At 40.2% G+C, this 27,489-nt stretch overlaps 1 protein-coding gene across 4 annotated transcripts in view; it reads right to left on the bottom strand.

Moving 5' to 3' along the window:
- Positions 1-8,888: 8,888 nt before the first annotated feature.
- LOC132906280 (zwei Ig domain protein zig-8-like) overlaps positions 8,889-27,489 on the bottom strand; it is a 42,392-nt gene continuing 23,791 nt past the window's right edge. The window contains exons 1-6 of one of the 4 annotated variants that reach the window (XM_060958322.1): positions 26,971-26,992; positions 23,845-23,952; positions 20,077-20,249; positions 11,720-11,875; positions 10,776-11,109; positions 8,889-10,188 (exon numbers count right to left, since the gene is read on the bottom strand). In XM_060958322.1, the coding sequence (XP_060814305.1) occupies positions 10,049-10,188; positions 10,776-11,109; positions 11,720-11,875; positions 20,077-20,249; positions 23,845-23,902 (861 nt within the window). In that variant the 5' untranslated portion in view covers positions 23,903-23,952; positions 26,971-26,992 and the 3' untranslated portion in view covers positions 8,889-10,048. Of the gene's footprint in view, positions 10,189-10,775; positions 11,110-11,719; positions 11,876-20,076; positions 20,250-23,844; positions 23,953-24,129; positions 26,259-26,832; positions 26,855-26,970; positions 26,993-27,489 lie in introns of those variants that run through there. The other 3 variants (XM_060958323.1, XM_060958320.1, XM_060958319.1) reach the window with 3 other exon arrangements.

The following is a 27,489-nucleotide window of genomic DNA, read 5'->3' as shown; positions in this document are numbered from 1 at the left end:
AAAAATGATTTTTACCTATCTGAACCGTGTTACCACAAATCCCGTCACCTGAAATACCGACGATGAAAGAAAGTTTTTGTCCAACGATTAATATTGGTAGTACGTTTGGCCGATATCGAAGAAGAAAACGTTTTGAAAGTTTAATTACAGATTGCGGTTTCTTCGTGTTTTAAGCATGAACCTCGCTGTAATGTAATTTCTTCGCGTAAATCTCTCGCGGCCGAGTTCCATTTTTCCATGGAATCCTGTAATTGAAAAATCCAAGGGAAACCAGAATCCATCGCGTTCAAGCTTCTCGTCTATCCAAATTACTTTTGCTCGATGTCCTGAGCCAACCTAAGACATAGACCTCCCATTACGTACCAATGACGAAACATTTCACAGGTTACTACTGCCAAGTGAACCAGAATAGCTGTCTCCGTGAAACATGAGACCCGTAGTGGTTACTCCTTTGGAAAATGAGAACGAGAATACCTACATATAACGAACAAACGCATCGAGTGCTTCGAAACCAAATTGAATCGCATTACGTTGCTTCTCTCGTTCCCTTTGTCGGCAAATCCTACCGAGAACACGCTACATCTTCATTTTGTTGCTTGCAATTGCCTTTTAATTACAAGGCTTGCCTTCGACCATCAGTTTCCACGAGTTTCCAGGGACGAAATATCAAGCAAGTTAGATGCGCACATTTCCGATACGCCTTTGTCCATGCGAATCAAGGACACGCTAATTTCCAAATGTTATTCAATCTTATCTTTTAATCTTATACGATCGATCTGATTAAATACAATCAATTTGAACTTCAATTTCTTTAAGTAGCCGCTTTTCAATGTCTATTAAATAAACGTTGAGCTGTACTTCGTGCGAATCTTTGACTGTCTCTATTGACGATCGAAATAATTCTGATATATTGAATTATTGGCGTGAATTTCAGTCGATTGAGCTCATGATGTTTAATCCTTTCCTTGGTTCGTAGGGAATGTACGTTTCAATCGACTGAATCCTAAGTACCGAAAACCATGTTCTCTTGGTGCGTCTCTCCCTCACGAGGATATGTGGCAATACCTAAACGCTCGACTTACTACATTCCGAACTTGTTATATCCAACGATACATGAAAATTCTTATTAGAAAGTAGCCTTCCATCGTGGTTGTTCAGTAAACCTCGTCAACGAGAATGTCGCGTATTCTTTTATGCGTTTTCGAACGAAACAGCTGTCCGATTACCTTGACGTTTACGTCATTCCTCTGAGAAAGCACAGCATCGAATATTCAATTTAAATTGTTCGATCATAAAGACGGTGGTTAGATATAATAAAAGATTTTGGTCGTTGGCACGAAGAACTATACTTTACCTTTACTATACTTACTTTACTATACTTTAAATTTCAAGACGTACGATAGCGGAAGCGTCATTAGTAAACTATTACGTATGAAATTATTATCGCGTGTGCACGTGTAACCAACTGATGCAAACGGATAGATGAAAGCGTCACGAGAACGTAATTTGAGGATTACGCTTGCTCGTATATTATCACTGAAACAATGGCCATGTGACGTCGCCATCGTACAATCACGTAGGTAATCCGCAAGGATCTTGCGGAATCCTCCGTCCGACGGTCGTACGCTCCATGTCTTTGCAACCTAAACACCATTGCAGACCGACAGAACTATTTCCTTAAGCTTTCGATATAATGCGCCCTAATCCAAAAGGATTAACTTCCCTAGAATTGGAACAAATTGTTTTCAACGTCGAGAGCTTGCTTCTCTACTTACACCGTTGCACCGAGGTGAACGAATTTTTATCGATTCTTCTCAGGATTCCGCAGATGTTGGAGCAATTTTAACGAGTCGCCACAGTACGTTGTATTTTCTATCACCCAGGATTAAAATTTTTCCGGTAAAAAAAGAAAAAGGAAAGATAAAGATATGGCGATAAAAGTATCTCGTTGATGTTTATTCGAGTTCACGATGCGCATAGACGTTCGAAGAACTCAACAAACTTACTGCGTTTCGGCTCACTGTGTTACGACGTTCCAATTACGATTTGATAAGTTGCTCGCGAGACACGAAAACTTGCGACTGAAACTTTAAGGTTACGTGTCCGTTCGCTGCAGTTTTTCATACTGTGAACATCGTTCTAAATTTTCACCGAGAAATTATGCAGCCCTGAGGCTGACAGGTAGCGGTTGCTGGAAATCGAAGTTCGCCAGTAAGTTCTCGTCGGTAGTTGACGATTGTTAATGCGACCAACCTACCGCTGCGAACAATGGCGAGTAATTATCATTTATATTACTACTGAGAAAGCCCATTTTATTCGGAAATACCATGAATATTAAACGTACCGTCGGGTCACATCGTGTTACCGATTTCTTAGCTGCGGTTACGAGCACCGCAACTAGGAGATGTACTTTCCAAACTCGAAACGAAGAAAGGAAGAAACTTACACTCTGACAACTTTTTGACCTCGTCACATGAAATACTTTACCCCCGGTTGATATTAAGCCAAGTGCGAAAATGACTTTCTTTCCCATTGTCTTCGTTGCTTGCTAATTAAATAAGAAGGTCGTCGCGAAAAAGCTACTCTTCGTTACTCTTCCCGGAAATTCGCACAAAGACGAAGTTTCGCCGAGGAAAAGTGTTCGAAACCAAGTTGTTACAGCTTTCTTTCCGCTTGGATTTCTCCTTCCCTTCGATCAACTTCCACCACTTTCTTTTCTTGTTTCAAACGCACTTCGTCTACCCATTCGATCTCGGAGACGCTAACGATTTCCACCTCTATAACTTCCATCGTTTTTGCTTACGCACTCCAGTTACCAAGCAATGGTTTAGTAAATCTCTTGTTACTTGCCAAACGCCAGTCACGGTTGACAGAAGTTGATATCGAATGCGCGCGTTATCCGCTGGAACCATCTGTGTGTGGGTGTCGTTCATTTTTTAACGACGCTGACAACATCATCGTCGTCATAATTACAATGGAATGTGGTGCGCGTTAACCTACTTTTTTCCTCGCCTTTCAGCTTCGTTCGCACATGTGTCACCTTTGTTCTTAATTTCCTCGATAAACGAGCAATCGTAGTCTTCCACGGCCGATATCCGAAGAGATAGAGCAACGTGTAATTACGTAATTTAACCGTTCGACGAAATAATTCACTTTCGATTTGCAGGTAAATGAAATCTGTCGTAAGCATCATTGAAAATATCGTGGTTGGTGTATATACGCGTTTTCTATGTAACATGTTCATAAATTTCAGTAAAAATCGCAAGAAGAGAAAAGCACGTTGTCGGAATACACGTACCGCGTGTAGTCTTAACGATGGTCTTAAGGCGTTCTACTGACAAAACCCTAGTGTATTTCTCTCCATTTACCGTATTTCCAACTGTGAGTCGACTTGGCAGTCCGGTAATGGGGAACATCTTTCAGCATAAAACGGGGCCGCGTTGCATGCTGCTCATTCAGGACAAATATGTCTACAGAACACCGTCGAGCGTCGCTATTTATGTTACCTTGTTCGCAATTGATTTGTTCGTTTGTAACAACGAGTATCTTCTACTTTTGTCCGCTTTGTTTCTTTCTCTCTTCTACAGTGCCTATATCAATGCCGAGAAATCAACGACAAAGTCGTCCGCGCGTTAAACACAGTACAATCGTCTTCTATTTTGTCTTTGATAAAACAATACCGGTATAACTGAAAATAGAAATTTCAAGCGGTTCTATTTCGCAAAAGCATCTGGAAATTTGATCTGAATTCTGAGATAGATAGTATCGGTAAACTTTGAACAACGATACGTTAAATGGAACGAGAACTCGATTATCGAAATTGTGCGACGAGTACGCAATGAAAATTGCAAGAATGTTCGACTAGTAGCAGCCTAATAATTTCCTGTTGTGTACATCTGCGTTTCAACAAAGTTAAACTATTCTCTTTGTGACGTTACAGGCTGTACTTATGAATCTCCGGCAGTTCCATATATTATACAACTGCAGTCTGACGATCGATAACTATGCATGCTGCTTGTGTAACAATAATAACAAAGTGATCAGTTATTCCACGAGCGCTCGGCATCTCTTGGCATTTACGTTTACCTGTATAAGGCGTAACGTTTAGAGATACGACGGGTTTCAATTTCGATCGAGCGCGAAAGGACACGAAGGAAAATTCCACTTACAAAATTCGAAAACTAAAAGATTTACAAATCTATAGCGATTTATAGTAGACCCAAGGCGGTCGATAAATTGTTTGTTCGTTTCGTTCGCCGCGAGCATCGTGGCAAATTTTGAAACAGCGAGGAAAAATGGCAAACTAATCGATCAATGAAACATTTAAAAACGAGAATTCCCATGAGAACGATGAACTGCATTACAGTGGATAGCACGGGAACTCGTAAAACTAACTGGATGGCTGGCTGTAGGCGAAAAGTGAAAGCTCGGCAAAAGCTGGCAGTCGAGAAACTATCGCACAGGCACCAGCGGATGTTCTGTCTGGAATATTGCGTTGCATCCAAGTCTGTTCGAGATACGCCAATAACATTGACGTTCGAAATACCGAATACAGCCAGATTGAACAAAAACGACACAACCAGAACGATGACGAATAGCGTGCGTTGAAAATTTAATTGGCCCGTGCACGATAACTCAAAAATTGGCGCAATTTACCGCTCTATTCTTCCTCTTCTTTTCTCGTCAACTCGACGCTTCTCAATTGTGAAGCTACTGTTTTGGATCAGCAGGATTTATCGTTCGTTTTACCGCCTTCTTTAGTTTTCGACAATGCGTTCTAGTTCAACTTTTCGCACGTAAAGCATCGCGCGTTTAAGTCCTCCTTTTGCAGGAGAACAGTTTTGATCAAAGACGTTTTACTTCCATTTACGCAGCCTTTCGTCTTGTATATAATAAAGTTGATTGGTTTTGCAAACGCTTTGCGCATTGTAACGTACCAAAGTAACGCTTTTCACTTTAATATCTTCTAATAATCATCTTCTATAATATTTACGAGTAATGGAAACGGCGACGAAGAAAGAGCAAAGTACGTGCATTAACGCGACGTTTACGTGCGGAAATGTGTACGTGCGGACGGTGAAAATATGTTTCGTTCGAATAGAACTGAAGCTACGACCGTAATAAAGTACGAACATCGCGACAGAAGCGACGAATTCTGTTCTATTTACAAACCAATCTGCGAAAGCACCATCAGTTCCATGCTACAGTCATGTAAAACACCGTACAACATCCATTCCAAACACTTTCATGAACTTTCCCACGAGGCTTTCATACTTACACACCGAATCTACTCATACTGGTACCGGAATGTTACTAGTCGGATCAAGTACGTTGCATAAAAGAACAACAGCTGTTAATGGATTCGTCATTTTAAAGCGTCGTTATACGAGTATTCGTATAATTTTAGAAATATTCCTATAATTCGTATATATAACGTAATATAAATTCGTATAATTAAAAAAAAAAAAGATTGTAGAACTAATAGTTGAATGTACAAGTCGCGATGTTCATTTCATTCTTGCGATATTTATTATATATTTTTACTACCTAAGGTTTTTACTTTAAAACCTGCTATCGCTTCGAGAAATGAAAATGGAATCGTCGCGAGATACTCCGTATAGCGCGTGTATTACTTTCTGATAATTTTCGCTGTTTTCCAATTTCGTTGAATGTAAGCAAAATTTTCAAAATTCCAATACCCTTATCTATCTGGTCCGAAAATGAAATCGCTTGTGAATTCCCTTATTTTATTGACTGAAATGTTCTTCGATTGTGCACGGGTTTAGAACGCGAAACATTATTTCCGAAGGTATTATCGTATATTGGAACACATTCGATTATTATGCCAGTCAAATACAATTACGGAATACGTACATTGAACCGTTCCCATTGTTAAAATCGTGTTCTGTCCTACTAACTTCTTATCTTGTCGTTTCTTCTCACCCGGTGAAATAAATTCTAATAGAAATTACTTTGTTTCAAAACGATTCTACAAATTGCTTAATTTCTGCGACGTCAGTGTATTCAACATAAACTATCGACATGAACTTTTGTTACTTGACATGTAACTTTGTAAATAATGTAATTATACCGAGAAACGCGAACACGCGCGTAATTTATTATTTGCACGTTTCTCTCCGGAAACGCTTTTTACATGGCGCAGCGTGCGAAGTTTAACGATACAGCGAAGAGAATAAATTGTAAGAAGTAGAAAATAACAAATAAAAGGTAGAACGAAGCTATATAACAGAATCATAATTATGAAAAGAGAAAAATATCACCAGCACTTTCTCTCTTTTCCGCGCGTTGAAGTACCTCGAACGTAATTTTAATCTCGGTCTTGGTCGCTTTTTAACATCGACGCACACATTTGAACGCAAATGAACTACATTTTTTTTCGAACTCTTGCATTTTGTCACGCAACTTGCCTAGTGATTTTATCGCTTTTTCAAGTTAGCATCCGTGTTAGTAGAGGCGGCAGGGTTAGATCGTCGGCAACACGAAACTGCTTTGCCAAGATCGACTTTGTTTCGTTCACCAGTTACGTGCATAGCGATGTTTATACTTGCAAAAACGTGTGCCTAAGTATATGCACAAGATCGTTCTATTTCTCGGGTTTACAGTAAAATCTATAGACACTTCGTCGATGAACATTTTCCATTAAATGAAACTAACATCTACGATTAATCGCAGATAATGATAAAAGTTCTTGTAAAACTATCGTCTGCAGGATATGAACATACATGTTCGATATACCACGCTCGAGAGTAATTAGACAAAGGATAAACGTTTTAATTAACCGGCATTATTTAGGGTTATTGTTGCTTTAACGCGACGCAATAGTGAGAATGGAGACAAACAGATTACATTATGATGTGTCATTTTTAGTCCACAACGAATACTCGAAGAATAGAAGAGCACTGTATTCTTGGAATTACCCTATTACCTGTGCATGCTTGCTGAGATGGGAGCACTCTTGCGCTTCTTGTTTGAAGGAATTGCAAACTTTCTCAAACACCTCTAACTCTGTTCTCTGCTACTCTTCGAGCATTCTCTCATTTTCTGTCTCAGTACGCCTCTCTCCCAGTTTCTTTCGTGTTATCTCCAAAGAAAGTTGGGTAAAGCCGAGGCTCCACAACCGGGACATTCCATCGTCTCTTTTATTTCTTCTCGTCCTCGTTGCGCTTGCGCTTGTGCTATGCATATCGTATCTAGAAACAGCTTACCGCCGATTCGATGCAACGAGTCTTATCGTGGATCAGGGTCTCCGAATTTCATTCCTATTCGAGATATTCAAAGCAACGAATCACCGTACTACATTCGCTGTTCTCGTTGCCATCCTTATTACGTTGAAAATTCTGCAAAATTGCATTGTTCGAACAACGATATCGCGCTACAATTTTTACTAAAATTCTCGTAACCGAATTGTGGTAAAAATAACGAATAAGGAAGATGAAAATTGAAATTCGGTTTTCCAGTAAAAAAAAAAAATAAAGAAAGAAAAAGATCCATCCAGATAGACAGAAAGATAGAAAACTAGAAAAATACGCTAAATAGAAACTATTAAAAAGGACACGCTAAACGTTTGAATATTATACAAGCATAATTAACGCCATCCATTTATTACGCTGAAACGAATTACATACCAAATTGCCAAACCGCAGCGGTGTCACTGTATCGACACATTCTCTTGTTATTTATCGGCTGTAGCGTATGTTTATTACAAGGATCGATATGTTCATTCGCACCGACACGGTTGAAAACGATCTCATCGATACAGCAACCCGTCGTTTGTTCTCTCGTGATTTTTGTTCCTCCTGTTTTGAAAGAAGGGTTTTCTTCTCGTTCTTCAGTTCGGAAGTAAAGACGTATGAAGGTTCGAACTGGACAAGCGAAGGAAGAATGCTCTTTGTAGAAGTCACTGCGCCGTATCCCTTTATTGCAGTAGTGTTTCAATTTAGCACCCGTTAAAAGAGTTTCGGTGCTTTTATCGCGAAAGTTCTGTGCGGCCAGATAGAAAATAAGAGAAGAAAGCAGGGCCGCGCCGCACCGGGTCAAACAAAACGAGGTTAAAGGACGGGGGTGGCGGGATCGAAGTCGAACGGGGGGGAAAAAACGATACGCGGTACCCTCCCGTGACGTGGCACAGACTAGGTATCAGGCTGTGTTATATGGGTTAACGCTTACAACCTAAATCAACTTGCTATCGTGTTAATTGCCCGCGATATCTTCCACCATGACGCGAATCATGGTCGTCTCGATCGACATCGGACGATCTTTGAAAAATTGTCGCGATATCGAACGGTGGAAAAGTTCGTGCGCGTCGATAACAAGGGGAATCGGCGTCCCTGTGAGTAAACGCGAAAGGTTTCACACGTTCGATAGTCTTATCGATTAATCGTGTCTAGAACCGCGCTCTTAGAAGCTCGTTTCGCGGCTACAGTAATGTTAGTGGTCGTCGTTATCCAGCCCCTAGCGGATTTCGATATTTCTCCAACCGAATTTGCGGTTGAATTAATCCGTTTTAACAGGATTCCAAGCTAAGATAACGAAGGCTCTCGTAATAACGTTTGCCACTGGCGTGTTAAAGCTCGCGTAAAGTTCGAAGACTTCGAGAGATAGATAACGCGAGGCGAACGTGCACATTTATCGGCCGGAGCTATTCCACAACTTTCCTTCGGAGTTTCGTGAAATAACTTTTCCTTCGCGTCGTTTATTTCACGGTGATCGTGCTACTTTACCTTCAATTTCCTGCCTCATCGTTTACCCATCGAACAACGAAAACAAATGGCAAAGTTGCCTCGACAAAGTTTCTTACGGCGTCGCATCGCATCGTGCCTCGATCCAACGAAACACAAAGGACTCGTGAGTAAATTATCGATCGCAGCTTTACGATTAATGTTTTATTGAATGTATGATTAGAGCGTTATATTTACATTGATTCCGTTTATCCCGACATGAACACGCGGCAACGCGCGGAATCGCGTGAATGTCTGTCACGAATTTCCGATAACGAGTTTATCCGCAGCCTGATCGATCCACTGTACTCCTGATTCTCCTCGGATTCAGACGGCAACGGAGGCTTTCACTTTCCTCGCATTCCGTCTCAATAAATCTCTAACACACACACATGCTATCCAAGATACGAAGAAGGAGTGGAAGAAGAACGGTTTCCACGTCACGAAACGTAAAGGCGCTTGTTCATCTCGAGTCCACGGTGTCGCTTACATTCTACGTATGTGTATACGTATAGGTATACGTATGTATGTGTATGTACCCCGCGTGTATAAGGAATGTGTATGTATGCGCGTTTCTTTATGTATGTGTACATTTACATATGTATATATAATGCACGTACGAAGAAAACGGTTCACTCATCGCGCACAATGACAGATACTAGCAAGTAAAAGATCATGCTCGAATCGACAGGTTTCTACCGTCTCGCAACAGAAAAGAGAATAAAAGAGGAACCTTTCGTCGCGTGCCGTTCTATTTCCCAACGTTAAAAGTGAGACACATCTTGCACCACATACTTTCTATATCGATTCCAAAACCAGCAGAATAATCGTTACCCCGACCACGCACACGCTTTTCCAGACAAAGAAATTGCTTGGTACATAATAAAGGAACGGGATGGAAGGAGACGGAGCACAGGGGACAAGGGACAAGAGGGTTAAGAGACAGAAGGGAATAAAACAAAAGGATTTGTCGGTGGCTACAGTTCTGCTGCTCTCACGATCGGACGCGGTTCCCCTCGATGAGGGAGCACGAATCTCTTAAAAGAATCGCGCTACAGGTAAAAGGGTCGATCCGAAAGTGGCGGCGGTTCCGTGTGTTCATACGTGAATCGATACACTCGATGACATTCCAGTTTTAACACCAATGCAAGGATATCGTTCTTGCGGGGCTGATTGGAGTTACAGTTGAAAAGACGAATCCCGAATGGTCGACCGATGGTCAGAGTCGTCCTTGCGATAGGAGAGATGAACCGAGTTGCGGTAGCGCGGCCACGACTAACACCAGTCGTTCCCATAAGTTCAACGGTGATTCATGTCGGGTAAAGGCTGGTGAAACTCGGTATCCTCCAGCTGACGGCCGCCAAGAGGGACACCAGAAAGTTACTCGCTAAAATTGCTGGACTAAGGTTCCTTCTGTCTCCTCCGTGCATTGCCGCCGGTTTCTCTTCCTCTGAAACGAGATTAGAAACTCTGACTCGATAGCTGCAAAAAGAAACCTTTCCTCGCGAAAATGGCCGAGCTAGAATGAGAGAAAACGCGTCGCCAGACAAGACCACCCCAATCTCATAGAGGGAGAAGGAGAAAGGACACTTTCGTGGAGGAGCGGTAAAATACCCCCGAGGGTGACTACGACGTTTTAAACGAGCTCGACCGGTCGGACACTGAAAGCTAAAGCCCCAGACGAGACGAACCTCGTCTCTTTTTCTGACTTCTTAGTCCCTTGTGCAAAGTTCGCCTTCGTAGTCTGATCACGCGCGCAACGATCTCCGGAACACTGACGCGCGTCTAGGAGATGCTTAAGGCTTTGTCAAATTTTTCTCCTACCTGGATTTCTATAGAACTTTTGAAATATCGATGCTCGATCGTAAGACGAAACGTTTCGCTTTATCCTGTATGCCACGAATCTGATCCGACGTTAATTAAACTTCTACCTTTGCCACGAACGAAATCTCGATACTGATTATTTCCAGCTAAATGATTTTTCGAGATAAATTGAATGCGGATCGCCCTTACGTTTGGTAAATTTAATTTGCTCACCTTCGATCACGTGAACCATCACGTAAGCCGATTTAGCATTGCTCGGTGAGCACGTATAATTACCGCCGTGCGACGGTTTCGTTTTGTTGACCATTAGAATCGATCCGTTCTTGGTCAGTTCAACTTTCACGCCTGGCTCCTCGTCGTAGTTGATCATGTGTCCCTGACGATACCAGAAGACGTAGAGGGGCGATTCCGCAGCTGCCTTCAGTTGACACTCCAACCGAAGACTGGAACCTTGCTTCACGTGTAAATCAGGCGCCCCTGGTATGATCGAGTACGCTTCTGTGATCTTCAAGAGCACGAAATTCCGTTGCACTGGATGCGACGTAACCTGAAATTTCAACGCCAATAGTTGCTTCGTGGATAAATCGAGTTCGATTATCGCCTCTTATCTGTCAAGTGGAAATTTCTACATCGTTTTAGGAACGATCTTCGATAAACGTTCTGGCAAAATGTACTATTCCGAGGAAACTTTGCGAAAGAATCTTTCGAATATTTCATGGATTCTTCGTAAATAAAATATCAAGGTGTGTTTCACTCTCGCGACAATTTGCGGCTAACATTTAACGTTGTAAACCGAGCTTCGGATTAAAGGCTACGATAACCTTAACCGACCTTACACTGACTTTTCCGATGGTATTTAACGTATGACGTCTAGTATAAGCTCTAATTTCGTCAACTAAACGACCATAACGCGAACTAAAATTGTTACGTGTCTTTTATCATTGAAATATCCTTCGTTTTGTTTTGTCCTGTTACGTACACGGAAAGAGACGTTCCAGGAGAGTTACTGTAATGCGTTGCCATAAATTTAAAATATGATGCCCGTTTTATGTTGAAATAGATGATATGCATGTTGCAACGTCGCAACAGAGTGAAGCACTATCGTACTGAAGAAGAAACGTGCCTTTTATTACACATAGATACATCGCCAAGTATACCTGACATTCGTATATACCCTCGTCCTGGAGAGTAACTGCTCGTATTTGAAGTAACCAATCAGTACTCGAATGCATCACGACAAATCGTTTGTCGACTGAGTGGGTACTTGTGCCAACAGTTAACAATCGTCTGTTTTTACGCTTCATCCATGTAATCTGCAATGAAAAATTGTCATGAAGTATATGCGCGTTCGATATTTATTTAATTTTATTTATCGCAAGTTTTGCCCGTGTTTATTGCAGGCGACTGACCCATTTTGTAGGTTGATTTAAATAAATATAAAATAAAGAAAGAACGTCGTTTGTATTAATAAATATATCAATACATGTATGTTAATCGAGTAATACATACGAAGGATTTCCATCATGGAGAAGGCTCAAAATAATTCAGGGATGGAAACAAGTGGTGGTAGTAGGATAGGCGTTAAAAGCATTTAGGTCATTTACGGTAACAATGTATAGGAAACAGCGTGTATCATATCAGGCAATGAGAGAGGGAGAGTAAGCCACGCTTGCGTCCAATATCAATTACGATGGCCATTAGTGTACCCTAATTTCAGGGTAATTTTCATTCTTGACCGTGTTGACCACGAAACTTACTCAATTTGTTCGATAACTGTCACGCCGTGCCACGCCGATTCGCTGCCTCTCTGTTCTCCCTGCTTCCAAAAATTGTCCCTTTTCGTTCATGATAATTTGTCAAAATTTATCATTGCGATCGATCGCGTATCAATTCTCATTATTCCCGCCTGTCCCGTGCTTTGTACGACTGAACAAAAACTTGAAAATTGCTTCGGGAAAAACAGATTGCCGGCTTTCAAATTACTTGTTACGTGGGCACAAGGTGAGTGGAAAAATGAGAAACGAGGAAATTGACTTTCAAACAGATTGGACAAACCTGAGAGTTGGAAATGGTTTGTATTAATCTCCCAAAAGCTCGTCTACATGTAGAAATGTATGCTACTCGTCATAATGTGGTAGCTAGTAACGAGCTTCCTCTGAAACGGATGCAGCTCAACCGTAAATATGAAAAAATATCGTACAAACGTTTGCAAACTCGCGATGCATTTCTAAACGAGTCGCGCTTTGGTAACACGCGTACACGCGTCAGCTGCATTCGTTAATCTCGTTAAAGATGCGACGCATAATTTTCATTTCTGCTCATGTTGTAAGTGTTTCAACCGGTCGCATTGTAAATCTATCAATGCGCATCATTTCCGCATCACTCGTTGGAACACATCGTCCAAGAAAATAATGAACTATTTCAAAATGATAAATAAATACATTGTAAAAATAACGACGAAAGAAAAAGGGAGTTCGTCTTTTGAGAATATTCGTAGAAATTATATAATTAACGATTCGATCGAAAGACAATCGCTATCGATCGATTCAATCTTGGTTTGAATGGATCTTCCAATAACCCGTTCTAATGCTTAGTCGACGCGTAGGTGATTACCACCACGACTCCATCAAATACATCCGTAGGAAACCAATTCTCGGGGATATGACATTACTGAAACCATCGACTGCCCCTAATCCAGGATGTTCCCCATAATCCTGGATTCCACTGAAAGAGGACTTGCTTCTGTCCGCCACATCTGCACCTAACGTGATATGAATTCGTAATTTTGTTTAACCATAATTAACCGCACACACCCTTTTGTACCGAATTAATCACGATTATTCCGGTTAACTGGTCTAATTCAGTGAACGTAATATAACGCTCGACGAGATCGACCGTACCATTAAAATCGATTATTCTCCTCGACAAAATGCAAATTGTACATTACGTTCGAACGACGACTTCATTACACGACTCTTAATTTCCTTTGACATTGTTTCAACCATCGCTCTTCCCAGATGCGAATTGGATAACGGATGTTTCGAGAATTCCCGAAGGAAGCTATTAAAGCGGGCGTAGGCAAGAAAGAAGGGTACGTGCTCAGATATAGATCCACGAACCCATGGAGCTTTTCAAGTAGAGTCCCACCAATACTGGCAAAAGCTTAATTGAAAACGACTATCCACAGCAGCAGCCTTATACCCTATTCTTAATCTCCCAAATGGGAATTGCCGTGAACCTTGAAGGATGTCCTTTCTACGATCAGTGGATAACGTTGTGGTCTCGTTTCGTATCCTGACAAAATCTTAACAAACCAGTTCTCTGAGGCAAAAGCTCGTTCGGGGAACCATTACACTTGGCGAAAACGTCACCGAAATTACGTCCCATCTGAATTATATAGGCTTGCTTATTATCCATGATCTTAAAGCATAAATCATTTATTTTTATATCAACCTAGAGTGGATATGACAAAATATTATACGCATGGCAAATCCATTAATATCTTTTCGTAGAATTACGCGCGTCGCTGATTATATTTTCAATTTTAAATTCAATAGATTCGCGATGGATAAAGCCTCTAATGCTTTAATGTGATTTACGAACCAGGCGTAAAATAAAACGGTTCCAATTACGCTGGCATAATTACTATCGCAACCCTGCGTATGGTACGTGATTCCCTGAGATCAACGTTAAAAGCTCGTTCTGGTTATCAGAAAAACGATTTCAAAAGTATTCCCTCGACGACCTAACTTTCCTCGCCTGCTATTGAGAAATCAAATATCAGCTCGATGTCAACTACGTGTTCCAGCGATGGGGAACGAAGGCGTAGACTAATCGCACGATTATCGTGGTTTCAGTAATGAGTCTAAACATTCTTCGATAGAAGGGAAACGCTTTCATAGAAATCACAAAGAGCGAGCAAGCTACGCCGAAAAAAGAGACAATCGTAATTGTCTTGAATTCACGAAAGTTTCAGTTTCCAAAGCGCTTTCTTCTTAAAGTTTGGTACAATTGGCCTAATAAGTACTTGACTAAGAGTGATTGCATAAAACAGTCTTTGTGGGACGGTAATCGGGAAGGAAATATTTGTCGAGAATAAAACGTTTACGTATCTCCCAAAGCTCCGCGCTCGATTACTTTGTTTCTTTGCATTTTCTGCTTTTGAAAGGTTCGCTAGTTTGCATCTTTGTTCGTACTTCTTAATATCCTCGGTATAATCGTTTTCCGCGTTTAATAGTTTAATTTGAGAGGAAGGAGGTGGGAAGCGGTGTGCAAGATAATACCGGTATTCTACGGTACTCGTCGCATTGTGTTCCTCCTTCTATATAACGATGGCAGAGTCTGGAATACGCTGACAACGTAAAATGCGAAGGTGTTGTAACGACAGGTGACAGTTATGATCTTTACTGCACATGGTTCAGCACTTAACGCGTGATTTACCTCCATTGACATCGTGTCGACCCCTCGTTTCGCGGTTTTACCGTAAATCGACGACTTTAACTGTACACTGAATAAGTAACGACAGATTTATGGGACAGTAAAAGTTGTTTTTGCATAAAACACGTAAAAACTGGCATTTTTTTACGCGCCGGTCGATTGAATCGTCTCTGATGCATCCATTTTCGATATTATTCATTTTGCTGTTCATCCTGTTAGTTCCTAGAAATTTATTGGAACACGCATATTTCTCGGTACTCGTTGATTTTGCCGTGGATACCGTAAAGCAAACAAGAATAGCGTGGGTGTTATTGAATACTGCCTGGATGAATCAATTTTTATTCTCACGTGGACCGATAACAATACCCTGATCAAACAGATCCGATAGTCCCTCCACGCTGTCGAAAGTAATAGACATAAATACTGTATCTGGGATCTGGGATGTGCGTATGTTAAATATAATTATAATTTTCTTTGAGAAAAGAAGGAAATTTCCATCTGCCGTAACATTTGAAGGGAAACGAAAAGTTTGGTCGATTTAATAAACGGGATTCATGGTACAATAATTTGATGTACTTTAAACCGTTGTTATGAAAGCAAAGCAGTTCCAAACTAATTCGGAAAAAGACTTCCTCAAAGTTTACTGGATAACGAATTGGATAAGCACGGAGCATAGAGTTTCAGCGTTCTCTCAAACGCGAATAGTAGTTCGCTGGAACAACATTAATCAACGTTACTTTGACCGGAACCCACTTAAGGTGCCTGTTCCTGGAAATTCCCTTCGGAAATCCGCCCATGGATTTCCCGCGATCAAGCAAATTAATTCCTACCCGTGGCCTCGAGATGTTGTGTTCGTCAACTATATGAATGGAACACCCATTTGTCTAGTTAATAAAATTACCCAATAAAGCAGTCCGATATCAATGGCGATTAAATAATTTGTTCAACAATTAGACTACAAAGATTCGAATAGAACAATATTTGAGAGAAGTACGCATCCTCAAACGGAGTGATACTTTCGATACCTTCGAGAAGGATCGTCGGTTGTGTCATTCTTTCTATTTTTCGATCACGCAAAGTTCATCCCTGGAACAACACGTACCAGGACCCAGTTCGTGGTCCACCGCTCACCGACGACGCAAATAGACTTTGGAAATTATATTTCACAGACAATCCAACTCTTTCTTTCCTTTCCTTGAATATACCTGCTTCGCGTTGCCCACCTATCGTGACAAGTTGCTTTCAATTTCCACGAGTGGTGTTTTCGTTATTGTTGTAGAGGCACACACTCGAAAGAGGAAAAGTTGGTTGAAAGATATTTCCAAAATTGATATCCCTTAACGGAAGCACTCTTTCTTGCCACTGCCGCTCCTCGCTTCTTTCAGTCTTCCTCGTACCCTCGATCGAACGACTAGGCTTTTAAAGCAACAAGCCTTGTTTCTTCCTCTCGTACACAGCACGTAGATGAATTATCTTTTATTCATGTTCTTCGTCGATATAAGATCCTACCAACAGTGTTATTTGCTTTCTGTCCGTGGACAGAGTACTTTACATAAGTGCCCGTAGGTTTACCTGCTGTCTTCTTATTTTTCATGATAAGAGTACCTCGCATTGATAATGCACGATAGGCAAGCCGAAAATACGACACCATCATCGAGAGAATATGACATTATAGAAAGTAAAGTGGCGCTTTGATATACTCCTATAATGTTTAGATGATCCGGTAAACATGTCGCGTGCCGAACTAAGATGAAATTTCATAAATAAATTCTTGCAAATGAATCGGAGATACGGAAAAGTTAAGTTTAAGCTAGTCACACAGTTAGAAGTACTATCGTCTTCCTGACGTTCTACCTCAATTTGTCAAGCACCGAGTCATGCAAGACTTCCTAATACAGAAACTAACGATACACAACGTTTTTCCTGCAAGTGGATTAGGACTCTTCCAATGTTTAAAGTTCGCGTGAATAACACGTTCTCTGAAACACGCTTGCAACTTTCTCGATACATCCTAATTTATTTATCCAATCGCAGAATCGACGGATTAATAGGATAAGTCCGAGCTGGTCGAGTAGGCCACGCGAGGAAACATACATACAAGCGTAAATGCTGCTCGCACAGTAGAACGTATCGGTATATAGCGAAACGTTAGGTTTGAAGTAGCGTAAAGCATTCCAACGGATAATTATCATTCTTAAAGTTGCTACAAATAAAATAAATCTTGCTCGTGGGATAGCAGAAATGCAAGGATAAATTCCAGCAATAAAACGAAGGAGAAACCATTGGATGGTTTTGCATCCTAATGGACAATTATTATTCTAAAACGTGCCACAAACAAAATAAAACTTATGCGTGGAAATTTAGGCGAAGATATACGTCGTGGAATTTTTCTTAGTGAGTAAATACTTAAAACTTGTAAAATACGTGACCAAAGGATTAGCTATTCATTTGATAAGAATGTATCTCTCTCTCTCTCTCTTTCTCTCTATGGAAGTTTACCAAGTGTTTCCTTGAATATGCATGTACGTGTATGTATCTTGCGTATAAAAATTCTTCGAAAATCCGCTCCACCTGATCTGTTCTATGAGAAAATCGTTCGTTGCCGCGACGTCGAATGGAATTCGATTTCGACATCTGGCTTTCGTCGCCACGAGTATCGAGGGAGACTTTCCCGCTTCTCAATGCTTCGTGTACACAACCTAGATTTTCTGTCATTCCTTTCCTCCTTCGCTTTTTTTCCTCTGAGAACTTGAACGGAGCACCTGCTACGGTATCGGTTTAACGGTGGAATCTCGTAAAATATTCTGAAATATTCCTGCACCGTGGCTACCGATGTTCGAGAGAAGGCAAGAGAAATGCGATCGGAAAAAGAAGGAAGCACGAGATACGTGAAAAAGAAACGAACAAGGAAATAAGGAGAAAAGGTCGACTCGAGCTGCTAGGAGAAAATATGAGATTTAAAATGTGAGAATCAATTGGAAGGACCGCGTTATCACGTTCGACGCACAGAATTCAAGGCGTACCTTCGTCATGATCGTGAACTAAACCGAAGAAAGGCGAATCTACAGAGAATCGATACGCGCGAGGCAAATTATTGTTGGAAGAGGCTGTGCTTCGGCCGAAAATTACGAAAAGCTATTTAGACAAATACCGAATAAAAAGCAACGAATGCCTTTTCCGGATTTCTGTATACTTAACGGGATCCGTCGATTTAAAGAATTTCACGAGTAACCCACAAGGGGAAGAAATTTAAAGCCGAGAGAAAAAACGGAGGCGAAAAGATCGGCAGAGAAGGAGAAACGGGTAATTTGTCTAAAAGTTCAAGAAGGAAGAAAGAAAATTAGAGAGAGCTGTGGCCGAGCTATTTGTTATCAAGGTGGCAATAATGTTTCCCAGCCCAAACCGACGCGCGCCACTTCTACAAACAGTCTTGCTGATAGTTAGATTTAGTAGCATCACGGATTAAATGGAAATTCACCGTTTTAAAAAAATCAGTTCGTACGATAAGCGAGAGTATTAAAAATGTAATCCGCATATTCAGAAGGATTTATTGAATTTGAAAATTTGAATTTTAAACATTATATATAAATTCGGAAAATTTTCTGTATAATACTCCGAATAACGGGAACGCATATTATGTTCTACTAGCAGCGATATTTTGTATATTTGAACAAATGTATCAATTGAACTAGTTTGAAGCAAAGCACGCCTCCAAACAGATAGAATTTTTTTGCATTATACGTATATGGGTAATGCAAAAACACGCCGAACTTTATAGAATTAATTAGGTCACAGGCCCGCGATACAGTATGCGCAAAGATGCGATTATTTAATTTCCACTTTTTATAGAAAGAGTAACTCCGCGTCTATCACGGTTGCTACTATTGTTTAAAAAAATATTCCGATATTTCAACGTGTAAAAAGTATAATCGTGTCAAATTTGATATTTTATTTTATATCGGTATACCGAAAATATCGTTTTTAATCAAATATGGTTTGACAGAAATCGATTAAACAACTCGCGAACATTTCTTCGAGTCAATTAGCAATGCAACTGAAGATTCTTCGCTCGTTTAACCGTGATTCAATTACAGTGCAAAGCTTGCACAGAAATTGAATTCACAGTACAAAAGGAGAGTAACTTTGAAAATAGATTGGGAAGTTCTAACAAGATCAGTTTAGAAGGCTCTGGTCTGTTTTTCTCTGTAGTCCATTGAACAACATTACATGAAAGTTTGCTTTGTTCTTGATGTTTGATATTTATTCCCCTTCGCTTTATCTAACCTAACAGTTTATTTTAGAAGACAAGCACTTGTATGCGTTCATCTTCCTGATCCTAGCAACGCTTTTGAGACTTTACGTGGGTCGTACGTCTCAAAAGAATTACATTCCCTTCAGTCCCTCTTCTAGGGTTACAAACATTCAAAGAATCGTTATATATGTATAAAATGATTCCTCCAGTTTTTAAAATTCAATGAATCGTTGTATTATTCAGTCGTGAATTCTCTTTCCCTCGATTGCTTCGTGTATGCCACCTGGCAAACGGAGATTAAATGAATATCACTCAACTCGCTGCTCTGGCGGCAAATGAAAATTGAACGGTGGCGAATATGACGAGAAAGAAGGTATCTAACGAAGTGCCGATATAGAATAAAAGGCAGCATAAAAATAGGAACGAAGAAAAGAAAGTATCGAATCGTAAAATAGCTGATAGGAAGCTCGAAATTGTAGGTAAATTTTTTAGGTTAAAACTATTAATAAACGTGAAAAAGAACGCTACTAGTCTCGATCTGCTATTCTCGAGTATCGAAAATTCTAAGCAAATGTATAAAAACCGATACTGCCGCGAAAATAGCAACGAGTGGAAAGCAAAGTGAGTCGCGAGCGCGTTGTTGCGAGGAAAATATTTCGCGGATGTAGAGCACTCGCGTCCTTGCCTCTGGTGGTGTCGTGTATCGGCATGAAACTAATTTCGACCCTGCATGAATTACATCACGCCAGGAGGGCCGCGTATCTTGGAAATACTTTTCTGGGTCAATCGTCTACAAGCTAACTTGTATTACGTAACGACATTTACGGTTCCAGCGCCAGGTTCGGTAATTTTGCAGGGCAAATTCGCGGTGCTTCCGCTTTGTGCAAGAACTTCCCTGATGGGACCTTCAACGACATCTTCGCTTTTATCCTCCGAGCTGTTTAATGACACCAATTCGTTGCTGACCCTTAACGATTGTTGCTGCTCCGCCCGGCTCCCTGAAAAAATTACAACCACGTTACGGATTAAAATCTTTGACACACGTTGCATCGTAAGTAATCGAGAAATAGTTGTACGATTTAATTCGTAATTATCGCTGTATCGTCGTGGATGTTACTATATACGATTCTTATAGCCCATTTCTTAGGAAATTGCTCCGAGTTTTATAGACCGTAATTCTTTACCTTCGGGAAAAAGGCAGAAAACTAAAGGAGAGAGCGAGACAAGTCGAATCGTTATTAGAGATATTTAATCGCAAACTTCGCGTCATGATTTTGTTCTTCTCCTGCAATCCTATCTCCGGTATCGTACATAGGTAATGAAACAATAGAATTCATTCTCGAGTGTAGTTTATGTGAGAAAATTCCGGCAAGATAATTGAAATGGGAAAAAATTTCTATTAACCTAGATTCATTTTCGGGGAAAGCTCGAGCGGTATAAAACTATAATGCGAACATCGAAGTTGCAAAAGCTTAAAAGCTCAAAGGCCTAAGGGAAGATACCATCGGAGATTAAGGACGATTTTCACGCTACTTCGTTGGCAAGGGGTACAATAGCGTCAGCGAGCGTGGTACCGAGCTAGAGAGGAAAACGAGACGAAATTCTCTCTCGCTTCGAGATTAATGCAGCCACCGTTGCTACGATAACGCATAACCCCGGCGCAGCGTAAGTGGCTTAAGTGAATAACTTAGTCACGACAATTACGAAGCATTGCTTCGCGTTTGCAGCAGCAGAGCTATTACAAATCTACCGGGTTTTCCTTGAAATTCACTTCGAAAACACTTAACTGTCCCACGCGGTTTCTTCGTACTCTTTAATTGCGTTTTCATTCACATAACTAGCACATAGTTCGGCTTCTATGCCAAAACGAATCTAATTCCAACACTTTCTATATTCATCGCACCGATCTTCCACGTCCTAAGGTTTTTGAACATCGGAATCTACATTTACCGTGCGCGTTATAACGCCATATAACGTTCGTACACATACGAAATTCACGCGACATACGATAAGAATTCCCTAAACGCATATGCGACCGTTTAGCCCCGAAGTATAACGAGCCTCTATTTAGTTCGCGTACTTGACTCGTGTACACGATGAAAACGTCGGCAATTAGCTCTCGTTACCTTGCTCGAGACTCGTTCGACGGTTCGTTAAACCTGACCCGTTTTCCTGAGTCCACGAATCGTCCTGCTCCCGAACACCAAAGACTCGAAAGGAGATCTCGTCATGTGACAGGCATGAAATCGCATGTGGCCAAGGAAATGGCACGCGTGCACGCGATCATAGATCGACCCGACTTCCCGACTCGTCGATTTTCTTACCAGCTTCGTTACCAGACGACTTCGTTCTTTCTCCCGACAGTACGGCCTAGATTTCCGATTTACCCGGAAGTCGCAACGATTTATTGCCTTTTTATTTCCACCATTTTCTTCGTTCTATCCTATAATTTTCTGTGATTCTATCAGAAACGCGCATCCAAAGTTAAAACGAACGCTGACGCTTAACGTCGCTTCACTCTACGCGTTTCTCCTCTCATTTGTCTAACATTCTTTCATATTCTTCACCGTTGAAAGATATTCCTGCGAAAAAATGAATTTCTTAAGGATTTCATCGAATTTTAGTTACGTGTTAAGAGACATAATGTACATGTAGTTAAAATTTAAGGAAACTTAACGGTACCGAAGTCAAGATATTGATCCTCAAAGTTTTCATATTTAACACGTAATCCCTGTATCAAGCCATCGCCAGGATGACATTTTCATTTATTACAGCGAAAATCTTCTTAGAAACTTACAAAAGGACTAATACATGATGTTAAACCGTGTAAGAAATCTCATATTAAAGCATGGAGATGCCTAGCGGTATCGTTTTCCAAGTAAAGAAGTACAACGTATGTGATTCGACGAAGTGTCTACCTAAGGTGCTGAAATATCGCGTTCAGTTTTCCCGAAAAGTTTCTTTCTCTCCCGCGCGTTCTATTCTTTTGCGAGCGATTTTACTCGGAGAAATACCTTTAAAGGGATTTCTATTAAATTACGTCAACGACGAAGTATATAGCCATCCAGAATTTTCATTCAATTTATATCGGCGCGATAGAATAATCGACACTGTACAGCAACAATAATCGGTATAATATTTTTACAGATAAAAGCATTTTCCAAACAATGTTTATCGTCAACTTGTCTTGCCGCGTTGCGAGTTTTGTTATTACTAGAGAAGCTTTCTCCTTTGGCTTTACCGGTCTTTTATAAAATACACAGCGATAAGGACGAAGTATTGCCGCGTGGGAGGTGCAACCTATTTTGTAGCCGTACATGTGAAAGGACAATACGCGATGTTTGATACGCGTCCTAGCTACGTTCTATTGGCCACTAAGAAACCCATCTATCATCCTAAAAGAGATAGTCTGTATTGATTTTTAGAATAAGATAAAAAATTATTTGCCTTTTTTCAAGAAGCACTATAAAAAAAAATTGTGCACAACTTCGCGTTAAAACGCAAGCGAATACGATTCGCCGATTTCATGAAAGTCCGTCGACATAAAAACTTTACGAAGATAACGAAAAGGTAAAACGGTTCACGATTAATTTCGAGCAACTTTACAAAGATCGGCCAATTAGGAATCGTAAAACACAGGCACAATAAGGATTACTGTTCGTTTAATTAAACCTCCGATTAAATTCCTTATCTACAACGTAGGTGCCTCGTGCAATTCTAGATAATCGTTACGGGCTGTTTTTACAACGATATTTCAAATCTATTTGTCGACAGACAAAACCGAACCATAATTAAAAATTTCATCGATAAAACAGATACGAATAAATTCTTAGCAAGGTAATAATTTCTTCGATCGAGGAACGAATAGTTTGTGACTGGAGGAAAGTTTCTACCAGCGCTAACGAGCCAAAACTTTGCGTGGTCATCAAGAGCACGATAACCGGATATTACTTGTCAGCCATCAACTAGCATGGTGAATTAAGTGTTTTCTGTGTCAGCATGAAAATGACTCGGTGAAATGCAAATGTGGAAGAGCTTCTGCTATATAAGCACACATCCAAAATTCCTCCGATTCGAACGACAACGATTTATGAAATATAACTTTAATTTCTTACATATCATATAATATAAATAACTGCTAATAAACTATCATAATTTTGACTATCTTATTATAATTATTTATTTCCGATTTTATTATTATTATTTATTTTACTTAAAGTCGCGTCAATCGTATTTTATGATCATTCGCAAGCGCGATTAACAAAATACGTAACAATAATATACCGAAAACGAAGTGTAAAATATAATAAAGTAAGTTACAGAAAAGTTAAATAATAATTCCTATACATTTTGAACATACACCGTATACAGTACAATTACAGTAGAATACAGCACGATTAAGTTAAACTTAAATTAATACGATACAGTGCATGATGGAACTAAGTCCGTAACTTACAATGTCATAATCGATGGTGCAAATTAACATCTTTGAGAAAATAGAGGAGATTTTCGCAATGTATTTCGTAATGATTTAGACACTTTTGACTATCTCGTTTCTTTAACAAAAATCGTTTGATATATTTTGACACTTACCAGTGAAATAAAGTTGTATTTCCAAGAAAGTGCTCAGTATGATCAGAAGCGTTCTCATGGTGACAACTAATTTACAACGTCCTTACTTTAGACATTCATCATACTTGTCTGTAACAAGAAAAAGAAGATAAAGTGAGACGACGTTTTCCTTTTACGTCATTTTCGTAAAGAAATCATTTCTCCAAAAAATTTCTCGCACATATTTATAAGTCTCAAGACGCGTTATAGCTTTTATTTCAACCATTTTTTGATATCTTGTGTCGGTTGCGATTTATAGCCACTTACATACAAGGGCCGGCTGTGATAAAAGGGTTGCTTTCTTTCTTAGAAGTAAAAAATGGCCACGGGTTACGGTTAAATTCTTAGATAGATCCCTTGTGCGAAGTTTCAACAAAATCGCTGTGTATTAGTCACCGAATTTCTCTTGTGAGTATCATTACACAAAATATAATGTACAGCACGACTGTTGTCAGCGATACACAGTCTCCGTCATTTTGTCCATGTTATACGCAAGCACGACAATATTCGCGTCTCCTGTAATCGATATGGATTCAAGTAGAGGGCTGTGACCCTTAGTCTTTTCTCGTTCAGCTTCAATCTTTCGCTATAAGTGGCTCACCTTTGTCAAGTATATTCGACAAAAGAAAAGAGGACGTAAAAATGGATCACAAAAGTTTTTCTTGGACAAAAGATTTTCGATACTTTATGGTCTTATACGATATAGGAAATCGTAAATATTTTTATTATTCGCGAGTTCCTTTCGGAGAAAACGAACGAGCGAAATGATCCATCTTACGAAATATTGTTCGCTCAAGTAAGTTACCGAACAGTATTATTTATCTCCCAACTGCATTCTCGTTTACGGAATTTATAAACGTAAAATGGCCGTAAATACTGTCACTCTAGAATTTGTACAGATGGTTTCCTTTATTTTGACATCGGTTTAGTTACACCGCCAATACAGTTAAGAGAGATCCAGAAAAATTCGATAAGTTTCCATTTGGAGGAAGCTCTATCGCGCATGATGTACACAAATAGAAACGTCTACCGAAATTTAGCATCGATTTATCACGTACAGTCTTTCACTGCATTTATCGTACGTTTATCGCACAGAATATCGGACACGTTTGACCTTTGGTTTATATCCACTTTCATTGTATTCTCCAGTTTTTTATTCTCTTACAAACTCCTTTGCTCCCGAATATCTCGCTTCTTTCGTTTCATCGTTCGCTAAACGTGCGACACCAGCCATACATCGACAACCATTTCCTCTTCTGGAATATAAATACAACGTTACAGGCGATGATAAATGGAAAATTAAAACAGAAACACCAATATGAATTTTTCCATCTTTCGTAACATCCGATCAGATTTTGCACGCTCTCTATTTCTAACAAACGATCTCTTCTGCTGAATTGGTACCAGGATTTTTATATACACGAAACAATGGTGCGGCAATATTTAATAACTCAACAAGGGAAAAAATATCGTCGGAATAAAAAGAGAGAACAACCGAATATCAGCCGTTTATCAGCATTTACATCATCGCGATAGTTCTCGCGAAACGGCGTACATTCTCGTTTCAATTTATTCCCATGTTTACCCACTCTTAACAGTTCAAACGTACCGCAAGCTGTTCATTCGCCAACTCGACGAACTTTTGAACATAGCCCATCATTATTTCTGGTTGGCTACGTTCTATAGCTCGCACATGTTGGCTCCTGCCCATGTCCGATTATTATCGTCACTATCGCGTAATAACTTTAACAATGAAACTGACGTCCCTTCAACGGAGCTGCGACAATTCATGAAACATTTTCATTCTCGTTTCCTGCTTTTTAAGCAGGTCGCAATTTCTGTTCACTCTCCTCGTGCTTTTCGTTTCTCGTGTTTCTCGTTTCTCGTACCTCTTGTTTCTCGTTTCTCGCCACTCGTCTCGCATCTCCAATCTTTTTTCTTCCAGCTCGATATTCATAGCTCGTAAAACCAGTTGAAACATTCCATTAGAAATTCCATCGATTCAATGAAACGAAAGTTATTTAATTGGCGACGACGCCCTGTCGCTTTTTCCATTGCAAAAGCGTGTGACTTAAACTCGCCTTGCTATTACTCGCTTTAACGAGATTCACAGAATCAATTGATCCTAGGTTGGCTACCTTTCGTGTGTTTCGTTGCCGATTCACCTTGTTCGCGCCTATATGAAATCGACCGATGTACGACAATTTCGACTTGCCGCGGACAAACCGCGCGTTAATTATACAAATTTTTCTTCTCTTGTTCGTTCTGGTATACGACGCAGCTTGCACGCGTTGTACAGGCTATTATTCACTAACTTCAAACTGATTTAAATGATAGATAATCGCACTGGTATAACACACGAAAGCAAGCGTCGTTTTGCCTTGCTGCGAAACAATGAATGTTTCTGGCAAAGCAGAATCCAGCGCATGAGCAACCACGCTACTAATTTAGCTTCGTGTGAAGTTAAGTGTATAGAGTACGTAATACACGCATACATTGATAAGCGAACGTGTAGGTAAATATATATACTGCAAAATGCAAAGGGATATGGAGGAACTGAAATGAAGGAACGGGATCCATGGTAATGATCTCGGTCATACGGTTTCATGATGATAGCCAGTACACTTATTTACATACTGATATGAACATCGGTGCGAAAGTTTGTGTAATCAGCTCGTCGTGCAGATATAGGGGGAATCGCGGCAGGATCGTCGCCGAGAGTTGAAATTGTACGCGTGTAAAATATGCGAAACGAGAGGAAGGAAGTTGAAACGATAACGAATGGAAGGAGCGTAAAAGGGCAGCGATGCGGTGTAAAGACATTAAGCCGATTTCAGGTTAACAAGTATACCGGTTTCACTCGTCTTAAATGAGCGCACGTTTCGTATTTCTCTCGCCGCGGATTAATGCTCCTTTTATTGTTAAATAATATCGTTGAATAATTTAAATGGACTATGCGTTTATACCCACACTCGTGTTTCAACAAAACGATGAATCTTATCCATAATAAAAACGGGTTCCAGGTGAAAGTATTTTGAGGAGGGTTTGTAACTGAACGCGTTGTATGTGGAAACAAATAGTAGTGTAGTCGAAAGAACTTCTGTTTACCGAATAGCTCGTGTCCCTTAGTAAATTGAAATGGTTCGTTCGTACACTGCATTCAAGCTTGCCATACAACTTATCGCGCTCAAATGAAACAAGTTCTCACTCGGAGGCAGACAACCTCGGGCGTTAAAGACTTCCTAGAAACCGCAAATACAGTGCCACAAACACGCAGGAAACGTCAAAACTTGCATGTCGATGCTTATTTGAATGACTTCGGCGTAAACTCGTATCTAGCCGCGATTCTTTTCTCTTTAACAAGGTATGCAAAGCGTTCGACTTTCAATGTTACGTTCACAGTTCATTACCAATACGCTGCACCCTTATCTCTTTTAATGTCTGAAACGGTATACTTCATACGCGAGCTAGTTGCAGAATTACGTGCACCTCCCTTTGGCTATATCACAGAGCGATAACGAAGATATAAGAGTAACATCCCACAAAATGTGCACTGTTTAATCGTGTAAGGATTGTATAAATTGCCAGATTTTTCCAAAGCTTGCATGTGAGTGTTTTAAAGTATTA

Source organism: Bombus pascuorum, chromosome 4, assembly GCF_905332965.1.
Source record: "Bombus pascuorum chromosome 4, iyBomPasc1.1, whole genome shotgun sequence".
Classification (NCBI taxonomy): domain Eukaryota; kingdom Metazoa; phylum Arthropoda; class Insecta; order Hymenoptera; family Apidae; genus Bombus; species Bombus pascuorum.
The sequence above is the reverse complement of the archived record's forward strand: the minus strand, read 5'-3'. Positions and strand labels throughout refer to the sequence as shown.